Source organism: Typopeltis vanoorti, chromosome 9 (assembly GCF_054136105.1).
Source record: "Typopeltis vanoorti isolate ZY-2024b chromosome 9, IOZ_Tvanoo_1.0, whole genome shotgun sequence".
Classification (NCBI taxonomy): Eukaryota; Metazoa; Arthropoda; class Arachnida; order Uropygi; family Thelyphonidae; genus Typopeltis; species Typopeltis vanoorti.
In genome coordinates, this window is record NC_143557.1 from 69,425,901 (window position 1) to 69,438,026 (window position 12,126).

A 12,126-nucleotide genomic window follows, 5' to 3' on the forward strand; every position below is an offset into this window, starting at 1 on the left:
TACTGGACATAAAATGGGCTGAGTTTATTATATGTGACGAGGTATAGCCAGTAGTTAGAGAAAGCACTTTGGCTAGTTTGTAGGTGGGCGAGTCAATACCGTCTACAACTGGGCATAGTGGAATTTCCAAAAATCCATAAATCCTATTTACGGATATTTGGAAGTCCATAAATACGAGGGAGTCTGGAATGTAAGGTTTTAGTTTTTATCATATCTGCTGGCCAGGAAGTGAACCTTTTTAGAGTTTATGAATGGTTGGAATCTGTGTTTAAGTGGGATGGGATCGTAATTTAGTTGGCGATAGATGGACCCGTCTTTTAAGAAGGTTGGTCATTTTTTTAATCGTAACCCGTTGTTAGATCTATTGTTGCGTCGTATATCTCTGATATTGATATATCGAGGCAATATATTTAACTTTATCCATTCCTACTTCAGCCACTAAATCAAATTCTATCGCATGTACCTCTTTGTTAAGTCGGTTGCGCCATTGTTATGTGATCTTCATTAATATTAATCTTAACGTTATGTCTCGCTTCTCTTTTACCTTTTCTTACGTAATTTAACCTTCTAAGGGCCACCAGAAATTACCTGTTCCCTGAATTCCATGAGTTATCCTGGTCACTCAGGCAAAATTTATTTTTTTATCTGTGCCAGACTGGGCCTTAAGGTTAGAGATGAACTCAGCCTTTAAGATAATCATAGAATATGGTGCCACTAATAATGTTAATTGAATTCTTAGAAGCCTTGGGTTCTCTGGCTTATTTTATTTACAGTCGTGCCCTACTATTTTCAATTGGGGTATCCCCGCACACACACACACGATCACAGGTTCGATGTTTTATGAAGGGTCAGGGTCAGTCATCATGATCAGAAACACATGTAAGTAAGGAATCAAAATATTTATTAAACTCATTATATAATGCCATACAAGTTAAAGTAGTTATCAAATCTAATTTAAGCTTCTGCCATTCTTTCACTCTCTCACTCTTAAAACCATTATGTATTGATTTCAAAATGTTAGCAAATTCAATAACTCAACATATAATACATTCTTAATTACAGCTCAATTGGACATTTAGGCATTTCAGCACATAAATAATCTCTCTCGGATTAATTACGACAGAATCTCTATCTAACTGAAAGTTCTTAAAGTTCATTTCAAACACATAGTCATTTACATAAATCTTAGTTCTTCACTCTTTCTTCCATTAAATTTTAAGATGCATTCTCTTAACACTGTTAGTCAATTCTCAAAAGGGGCTAGAACAAGTGAGAGTACCTATCTATTCTTTATCAGTTTTCTTCCGTCCTTCCTTCTTTGTTACGACTCTGGTTGTCTTGATCTTATCGCCACATGGGTTACACGTGTTCGCCTGAGCTGGGCACTATCTCTCTGCTAAGGTTTTACGTCAATGACCTTCTCACTGACGGCCTAAGGTTGATCTTGCCGAAATCTGCTGCAGTGTCATGCCGGAACTTTTCGTAAGTCAGCCCTCAAAATGAGAGCTGAACTGCGATGAACTCTTGGAGCACACAAAGAGAAATGCGGGAACAAGAAAAAACAGGGGGATTTACTTCCGTGTCGCGGGTTTTATACGCTCCCCTAGAGCGCCACCTTTCCGAGTTTGAATTTCTCTTATCGTCTCACCCATTGGTCTCAGGCTGGGTGACTTCACCGATCAACATAAGGGACTTCTTGTTTCTGGGAACGTATGCGTCATGATGTCTTCTTAGATGTGATGCCCGCAGGTGCTTATGCTGCTCTTATAGTATTAGGGCAATCTTTGCCTTATGTTGCTGAATAATACACATTCTTTCATTTATAATATTTCACTAATGATTTCTCTCATATCTGCCCCTTTTGCTGACTTACATTCAAGCTAGACAAATAGATACATTAATTTAAATTCACATAATTCACAGTTTATCATACAAGATGTTGTTACAAAAAAACAACAACATAGTTATACTGCGCTGAAAGATAAGTATGCATATATATTTTTTGTTAATTGTTAGATTCTGGAATGGTGACGTCATGTAAAATTTGAAGTCGCCTATTTCAGATCTAACACCGTATAGCTTAAAATGACAGTTGCATTGCCCTGATCTGCTAACTACTGTCAATACTTAATCACATACAAAAAATTCAGCCCATTTTACATTCCTCAACACTGATGTAATGGTCAGTTTTCGATGTCTGATCTGATATCATATTCAATGGCTATGCTATGTGGACAACGTGCTCACAATTTAGCCATACGGCCTGGACACCTTACACACTTTCGTATCCTTTTTGAATAGCTAACATCCAAGGATACCACAGAGACTGTTGTTCCTTTCTGTTTCTGTCCTTCCTTGACACCCTGGTTACAAAACAACCAAATGGATCTCTGAATTCACTCTCTTTCACTTCACTTGCTACAACCCCCCCCCACACACAAGTAACATTGCATACACCCCCCCCCCGCCCCAACAATATGGAAATATCAAAAACTTTAGTCCACCAGGCAAAATCAATCTGCTCCGATAACACTGTGCTCATTACAGAAAAGGCACATAAAAAAACACTTTTTTGGCCAATGGCTACGCCTCCAATCAGATAAAAAGAATTCTATTACCACATACCTACACTTCCAAATATAGATTACAGCAAATCCATCACTATCCCTTATATTTGTGGCATCTCAAAAAAGATAGCCAAGATCTGCATCTTTACTTTTTGCCCAAAAAAGTAAAATCTGGTGATTGCCTATAAATGGCACAGAAAAAAAAAAAAAAAAAAAACAACTAGCAACCTTTATCTGCTCCCCCAAAAACCAGCTACAGCCACTGGATTTACCTGGAGAGTACCAGGTACCCTGCAACTGCAACCACTCATACTATGGCCAAACAGGCAGGACAGCCAATATCCATATAACAGAGCATCAGGACTACATCTGTTTCCACCACTATGGCCACTTAGGATTAGCAGACCATGCCCTGAATACCCAGCACAGGATCTGTTGGAAAATAGCCACTTTACTCCACCAAAGAAAATTTAAACTTGAGAGGCTTTTCCTTGTATCTGTTGCAGCTTTTACAAACTATTCCAACCTGAACAATATGGTTATATCAAATTGCCTCTCATATGGAGAAACACTCATCAGCAGACATTCAGCAAAATGGCCAAGTACACCCGACCGCCAATAAGTGCCATAATTATTGGATTTGAGATCACCCCATCTCTCTCCTGTTGCATTTTTGTTACTGAAGTGTGCCTGCGTGCATATGTTTGATACCACTGTATTAATCTATGAAGATGCTGACTTAGCTTTGGTGAAATATAGGAAGTAATGATTTAAACATTTTAGTTATTATCTACTCTACATTGTTAATTTTCTAAAATAACATGATGCATGAGAATCAACATATAAGGCTAAACACACCAGGATTTCAATTCTAACTGCGCTGATTTACACAGACTATGGATTGTTCGGTAAAATATTACATTTGTCATATAACTGTACCATAGCTTTTCTCTTGGCACTTTGTCATATGCTTTTTTCAGATCTACATACTTAAGTATAGATCGTTGTCACATTCCTCAAAATTTGACATAAATAAGTAGAAGTTGTTTTATGTTAACCTTTTATTCCAGTTCTAGTCATATTAACGTTTCTTTATATATTCATGAAATTGGCAATGTCCACATTCTACTATGCACATTATGATAAAAAATTTAACATGGTTTTCTTTTAAACTGTCCATAACAAAAACTGTACGGCAAGTTATTAGAATTGTTACTCTGAATAATTTTAAAACTTTTTGCCCAATTAAACTAATAACAGTTCGACTGAAATTGAAATGACTAGGATATTTTAGTAGGATTTCTAAATACCAAATTTAATTAAATTTCATTCATTCAGAAAAATTCTAATTTACATAATTCTGAATTATTCTATCAAATTTTGACAAAAATTATCACTTTATATTTCATTATAATGGAAACAGATACAGAATAAACAAAGCAGATATGCTGAAAAGTCAGTTGAAAAACTTATATAAAATGAGAAAAATCACTGAAAACACTTAAGTAGTAGTATACAGAACAGATGTTAGACATATCTCCCTGCTAAACTGACATGCACCAAACAATCATAGAGGAAGCTGGCAATATGCTTGCATGAAAAGAGTAAACCATAATGTGGAACTTGGAAAGAAGGTTGTTGTAATTACACTAAAATGCATTGGAAATATCAGGCAAATACAAGATCTCCAAATCTTTCATTGCCTAAAGTTGGGTAAGGTTATTAAAGAGGTCTTCTGTAAAAAAGAAATGGTGGAATCTCTATTGATGATCATTAATTAACCGATGGGTTTCTACATGGTGAAGTAGCTGGTTGTTGACGACTTTCTATATCATTTTTGAGAGTAAGGTGAGAATAATGATAATTTAATGGGTAACTTTTCTCTCTCTTTTCAGGAAAAGGCCAGATAACAAGAATGTGAAGATAATGCTAATGAGTAGAAAAAGTTGTAAATCTGATACAGGATGGGTGTTAGTTCTGGAGCCATGAGTTCTTAGTAAAACTGGAGAGATGCTATCCAGTAGTAATAGTAGTAGTGTCAACTGTATTGAGTATTTTCCCAATGTCTTTCTGAAGAAAGATCAGAGGAGGTAAACTGAGGATTACACCACCCTCAGTTGGAATAGTAATGGGAGATTTCCCTTCATCCATACTTTTTGTCCTTTAACGCCCTTCTATTTTTAATCACATTTTTTTATCCTTTTTTCTAATATTCAGTTATAATTCTTACCTTTATATTTTGAGTACTTCCTGCTTCTACTTCTACTGAAGATGGAAAAATCAAGCCACAAGCATCCACAGGAAGATCTGAAGCATTGAGGGTCACACTACCAATTTGTAATGCACAACATAAATTATAAGGTGTGGGATTATGCAATGGTAGAATAGTCTGCTTTATATCTCCTACACATACAACATCTGTGAAGCGAAGATCAGAAGGACCAGAAATGCTAGGACAAACTAGATCTTTCATGGGTAAAAAAATTAAAGAAACATTAATATAAAATTAGAATACATTGTTAAATGTGTTAAAATATTTCATTTTGCTACATAAATTTAACATCCCCAATGTAGATGTTAAAAAAAAGAACACGAAATGTTAATAGAATAACTTGATTTTTAACAGTGGAGATGTTAAAATCCTGAAATACCTGATAGAAATCAAGTTATTATATTAACATTTCCTGCTTAACCTTTTATCTTTAATATATAGTAATAAATAAATCATATATAAATTATATTGGTTGTAGATGATCTTGAAGCTTAGGAAGTCTGAGCACTTCCTAAGCTTCAAGATCATTCCTGAGCACTGCAAGGTTTGTCAAATTAACATAATGAATGGAGTAGACCAGTGATGGCGAACATATGACACACTTGAGGGTTTCAGGTGACACTCCTTGGATGTTGAAAAATATTGGTATTCTGATGAAAAAACTGCAATAAATCGTGTAAGATCGCTCTCAGTTATTGCAAAGGTAGGTTTGGGTTCTTTGAAAGAATTATATTTTATAGTTAGCCTATTTCTATTTTATTTTTTAGTTAGCTTTTTCTATTTTATTTTGTAACTAGCCTATAAACAACGAGCGTTTTAAGTTTACATTTTCTTTCTTAATCATTATAATATCTGCATAGTCATATGATATTATAAAAACTTATAAAAATTATTATCAATATTATATGATACAAACTTATAAATACATGCTTTATATATTATATTATAAACTTAAAGTTTTCCTTTGACTTCTGTGTGAAATTCGTTCATGCGAGCATTCCAAGTCTCTCGACTGAGTAATACAAGTTCTAAACATATTTAAAACCACTTTAACAGAAAATATAATTCGCAGCATTAAAGTTTGAATTGATCTGAGTAAATAATGAAAACATTTTTATAGTTGCAATAAATTCAGTAAATTTTGTTAAATAATACAAATAGTAACACCTTACGATGAGTCACAACAAAACCTACTAAATAGCTGCTATTTAGTAGCTTGATAGAGAGTAAAACATAACAAGGTTGCTACGAACGTATCGGTAATAAATCTGGCAACCCTACTGAAAGAAGTAGTGGTAGGCTTGCATGGTCTGCCACTTAAGTAATTTGAGTTGCTGGTGTATAATTCATTTCCAGTAATTGTTAGTTCTTATTAATTATTGCTGCTTAATTACTGCTGTATATAATTGTGCTATTTTTTAATTTGTGAACCCTTTTACAAAGGTAGCTATCACTAATAAAAAAACTTAAATTATCACAGAAAGGAAGTGGAAGAAATTTCCAAGATGCCTGGACTGAAAAATACGGTGTTATTGATAGAGGCTATAAAGTTCTCTGTAAATCATGTGGTGCACTATCTGTGAGTAGAACTTGGAATGTAAGAAATTTTGAAACACAAATGACTCCTAGAAAAATTTTGAAGAATGCAAAGAATACATATCGCAACATCTAAAACTGGCAGAATCACAATCAGGGACTTTAGTTAAATTTGTTTCAGGACCCTCAAATTTAGTAGCCGCAAGTTACAGTATTTCACATACTATTGTTGAACATGGGAAACCACTTAGTGTTGGTGATTATATTAAAGAAGCTTTCGTAAAGTGTGCCATTTTTATTTGAGGATATTCATAATAAGGAAGCTATTGTAAAGCGCACGAAAGAGTTACCATTAAGTAGGAATACTTTTAAAGACAGAGTTATATCAATGAATGCTAGTATAGAAAATTAAATACAACAAGACCTGAACTCATGCCATTGTTTTTCTATTTGTCTCGACGAAACTACAGATATTACGTCATCAGCTAGATTAGCTATTATTGCAAGGTATGTTCACGGTGATTCTATGCATGAGGAATTGACAAAGTTAGAAAATTTACCTCAAAACACGACAGGTAAAGCCATATGCGACTGTGTTGTTAAAGTGTTCCGTGAGAAACAGATAGATTTATCGAAAATATTTTCGATTACAATTGATGGCGCACCTAATATGGTTGGCCGTAATGTCAGTTTTATCAAAGAATTTACAGAATATGTTGGTCATCCCCTGGTTTGTTTCCATTGTATTATACATCAGGAGACACTGTGTGCGAAATCAGGCTTAAAGGATTTGGATGATGTGATGAGAATTGTGACAAAGGTAACTAATTTTATTGCTGCCAGGGCTTTAAGCAAACGAGAATTTAATTCACTTTTAAGCAAAGTTGAATCAGTGTACAATGGTCTATTAATATTAATGTACAATAATATTCGATGGTTGAGTCGTGGCCAAGTACGTGAATGATTTGTTGAATGTTTAAATGAAATTAAATTATATTTAAATACGAAGGGCATGGAGCACGAATTTTCTCATTCGAACGATTCTGCTTGGCTCAGTAAGCTGATGTTTTTCACAGATTTTTCACTGCACCTGAATGAACTTAATATACAATTGCAAGGTTTCGGAAAATCTGTCGATGTTATGTTTGGCACAATCAAGAGCTTTGAGAATGAACTCAAAATATTTCAACGTGATTTAGAAAGTAACAATTTTAAGCATTTCCCAAAAGTGAAATTTTTTTTTTAACGAAACCAGCCCCAAAAATCGTGAACAACATATAAACCAATTTATTGAAGTTCTAAAATCAGTAACTGAGCAGTTTTCTTCTAGATTTAAGCAATTTCGAATGTCGGAACAAACAATCCAATTCATAAAGCTTCCTGATGAAACAGAATTCATGTATCTTAAATTAGATGGCTTTGAGTGGTTGGATTTAAAAGATCTAGAAATGCTAGCCGACTTCCAGTGTAATTCTATCTGGAAAAGAAAGTTTATTGCTGTTAGAAATGAATTAGAATAACTTGAGTGGGAACGTCTGCATGATACCGTGTGTAAAAATTCAAACTGTGAAATTCTAAGCGTGTGGAATAGCCTTCCTGAAAATTTTCATGCTCTTAAAATCTTTGCTAAAGCTCTTCTAATAATTTTCTCTTCTATATACTCTTGTGAAACTCTATTTTCTGCCTTAAATAATATCAAATCGAAAGGGAGAAATAGATTGAGCAAGGTTTTAAGCGCTGCCTGTGTAGCATTAAAATGTACACACTACAGCCCTTCTATAAAGAAACTTTCTACCAGTACTCAGCAACAATTTGATATTGATATAAAATCTATGAATTCATATTATTTCAGTTTATTAAATTAATTGTATAATATGAATTCATAGATTTTATATCACTGTCCTATTAAATAAATAGCCTAATATGATATGTATAAGTCACCATCTATGATTATGTAGTTTAATTTATAATGCATGTAATCAAGTGGCACATCAACAACGTCAATATTTTAAAAAAAATGATGTTTGACACACCTGGGTAAAAAGGTTCGCCATCACTATGATCAGCAAAGCTGTGAATAGAATTAGTGTAAATTGAGAGTAGTCATTCACATTTTGGAAAAAGATGGCAGATAACAGAACAGAGCCATGAGGCACTTCTGAATTGGTGGCAAAGCTCAAAGAAAGGGAGCAAACACCGTGACATACAGTGTACGACCAGAGAGAAAACTGGCTACCCAATTACAGAAGGTGGTAAGATATATCAAATGATAGCAACTTGTTTAGCAGGCCTTAATGCCAGATGCACTCAAAAGCTCTGCAAATGTCATGAGTGAAAGCATGTTCCTGCAAACCTTCCCATGACACATCTAGTGGCAGGTGATGCAGGCTGAGGTTAGCCATGGAAGATGATTGCAGAATCTATACTGATAATCACTAATTAAATAGTGGGCCAATAGACAGTGGAGAAGATGACTGATGACTTTCTCTTATTTTGGAGAAGACTGAGATAATGGCAATTTGTCAGTAATCTCCCTTTTTAGGAAGGGCTGGATACATACTTCTTTCCTTCATGCATTTGGACAAATGACAGTTAAGTATAGAAATCTGTAGAGATAATATAGCACAGGTGTTAGTTCAGGGGCACAGGTTTTAGTTGAAGAGATGCCATGAAGACCAAAAGACTTTTTGGTGTCCAAGTTGTTTAACAAATCTTTCGATGCTTTTTTGCCAAAAAACCACAGGAGGCAAAGGGTGCTTAGATTCTGGTATGGAAGGAGGCAATTTAACATGATCATTTATGCAAAAGTTGGAGGGAAAGAGAGAGATGCTAGAAGCCAGCTGTCTTAGGTGGTTTACTGCAGGCAAGCTATCTGCAGTAAACTAATATTTTTCTTCAAATGATTTGGTACTTCCTGTTGAACCAAAGCTTCGAAAATGAATGAGAATTTTGGGTGGAATGGAGAATTAAGGCCTTCATGAGTGAGGATAATTTCTGTGACAGAAGCAATAGTTAGACCATGAAAAGGAAAAGAGCAGAAGTTTCAGAACTCATCCCAGTTGGTACCTTGGTGCCATTAAGATGGGAGTGGTTGGAGAACAGGTATTCTGTGACAGAGAAGAGGTAACCTTAACAGTATATGGAAGAACTGATTGTAAAGGGATCAAAGGTATCAGGAATATCGGCAGGAAGATGTGCAATTTGCTTTAGTTCACTGCTTATAGAAGGTATCTCATCCAGTTTGGTCAGTGGTGGAGGAAATGGGGTGTCATTTGGAGTTGCAGACATTCATATCACCTAAAACATGACTTCATATTTGGATAGATGGACTGCATACAGTCAAGCTCCATGGAGAGGAAGGTGAAGATGTGAGTGGTTTTCAAGTGAGGAGACAAGTCAATACAGCAAATGAATATTACTAAATAGGATATAAAACTTGGAGCTGGGAAGGGAGTCAGAAGCAGAGGTTGGGATTAGATACTAGATTGGTAAGTTAGATAGATGATTTGCCACCCAATAAGTGTCAGCAAGTTAGCAATGGGGATGCTGTATCTCAAAAGTGGAAAGTCTAGTAGTGTGCCAAAAGGATCTGATTTGGGGCCATTATTGCTTAACCTGTATATTAATCATATTACGATAATTTAACTAGACATGAAGTTAAAAGCCAAACGGCTATTTTTTCTGGTGAAGATAATTAAATTAAGGGGATAAAAATCTCTATTATTTTACAGCCAGTATGCAAAACTCTGAGATCGAAAACTACGATCTAAGAGTTTCATGCCGAAGAACTATCGGCTAATCCAAGCGTAAGTGAACACCTGGTAGTATAACACCAAGGCAACTCGAAGCAAAGGTAGAGCAAGCTCCCTCACTATCCTTGATATTTTCTCATAATGTAAAACACATCTCCTAGAAGATGTAATACTGCCTTACATTATGAGGAGAGGTCACTACCCAGACTGGTTTCAACCTTTTTTGAGGTCTCATCAGTGAGTAGGTGGACCTGGATGATATCAAAGTTTAAGTGAAAAGAACTTGCATACCTTCACTATACGAATGCCAGAAAGGTGTGCCCATATATCTTAGTTATAATATATGGGCACACCTTTCTGGCAGTGCTTTTGGAAGCAAATGCAGTGCATTTGCTTCCAAAAAAGACCGGTTTCATCGACATTAAATATTTCTTGGTCACAATAGTCCTTTTTTCTTCAAATCAAAATCTCTGGATAATTTGCGGCCACCTCCTTATCAGCACTTGCAGCTTCGCCTGTGATTAGAACATTTAGGATATTTCTTTTTTTGAAATGCTCAAACCACACAGAACTTGCGTGGAAATCTTTTCCATAAAAAAAAAAAATCTTTTCTTCCTTAAAATTGCTCTTATAATTGATTCACCCATTTTTATGTTCTTGTCCTATCATTGCTCTGGACTCACCTTGTTCATTTTTCTTTGTCATTTCACGTTTTTCTTCCAATGAGATTACTTTTCAAATCATTTTCACACTTCCACTTTTTTGTTCACTAATTCTTTTACTTGTGATTAAAGGTTGGGAAAATACCTTAAAATAAAACAAAGTAAGGAAAATAATTGCAAAGGAGGCACGAGATTCATCCATGCTCAGGACTGGCATATGGCTGGGTGTATGTAATTAGCAGCCAACAAATGTTGGCAGTAAATTTGGAACATAGTATACATAGAAATAGCGTAGCACTGTATGCGATTAAAAAATAACTTTGTAAAATATTTTAAATCAGTAACTAAATTATTTCATCCTGATGAGTGATTTTTTAAAATAGTTAGCCATAAGAATGTATAGATGGAAAAATTTTTAAATCTGTAACATTTATTTTTAAGATGTATATAGGCACATTAATCGAATTTGGGTATAGAAAAAAAAATGACAAATTGAAAACGAACTAATCGTAAGCGCATTAATCGAGGGATTGCTGTACTAATACTACTACTACTAATAATAATAATAATAATGTCACTTTAAAAGTTTTTCAAAGTAATTCTCACACATCAATGATGTTATTCTTTAGCAACCCATGGCAGTAGATATTATATTTCTGCATGGTATTTCATATGCAACACCACTTTACTGGTATTTCAAAATACATAGTGATATGAGAACAAAAAATCAGAAGATGCACTCAAACCTTTTTTAAGCTCTTCATATTAGCTCCTCTGTAGCGCAATTGGAAGAACGACGGTGCATTGCGCCCTTCGATTGGAATAGGCCTAAGTTCGATTCTCATCGCGACGGGAGGAATCCTTATGTGGACTTTTTTCAATTGAAGGTGAGTTAGCCGATCTCATATGGAGGTAGCAGGGTTTTTTCTCCCGGAAACTTAGGTTTTTCATCCCGCATACAGACAAATCGGCCCTTCAGAACACACGCAATTTACAGACAAAAAATACTAGTTGTAGCGGTGGGCAGTAGATGGTGTTGATAGAGATGATAGGTAGAGGTTCAGTGTAGTGGTGGAAACAGTTGTATAGTAGGTGACCTCCCGCGATGAGTCTTCGGACTCCTTGGAGGTGTCACGAATAATAATAATATTATAGCATGCATGTTTTACTAAGTATTAATATTTTTAAAAAAATTTTTTTTTAAGGAGGTGAAACTACAAGAATAGGATTTAATACATTTGCAGTCCATTTTTCAAGTGAGATTCGTTTCTTTATCCTTTCATAATTTTAACTATAAAACTGAGTGATTGTCACTTCTAATTTCAAATCCTCTGCAC

At 35.0% G+C, this 12,126-nt stretch overlaps 1 protein-coding gene across 1 annotated transcript in view; it reads right to left on the minus strand.

The window, feature by feature from the left end:
- Nucleotides 1–12,126, minus strand: part of LOC150103130 (uncharacterized) — a 607,032-nt gene that overhangs the window by 283,152 nt on the left and 311,754 nt on the right. Inside the window, exon 16 of the mRNA XM_090397550.1 lies at nucleotides 4,798–5,033. Coding sequence (XP_090253676.1) covers nucleotides 4,798–5,033 — 236 coding nt within the window. The remainder of the gene's footprint in view (nucleotides 1–4,797; nucleotides 5,034–12,126) is intronic.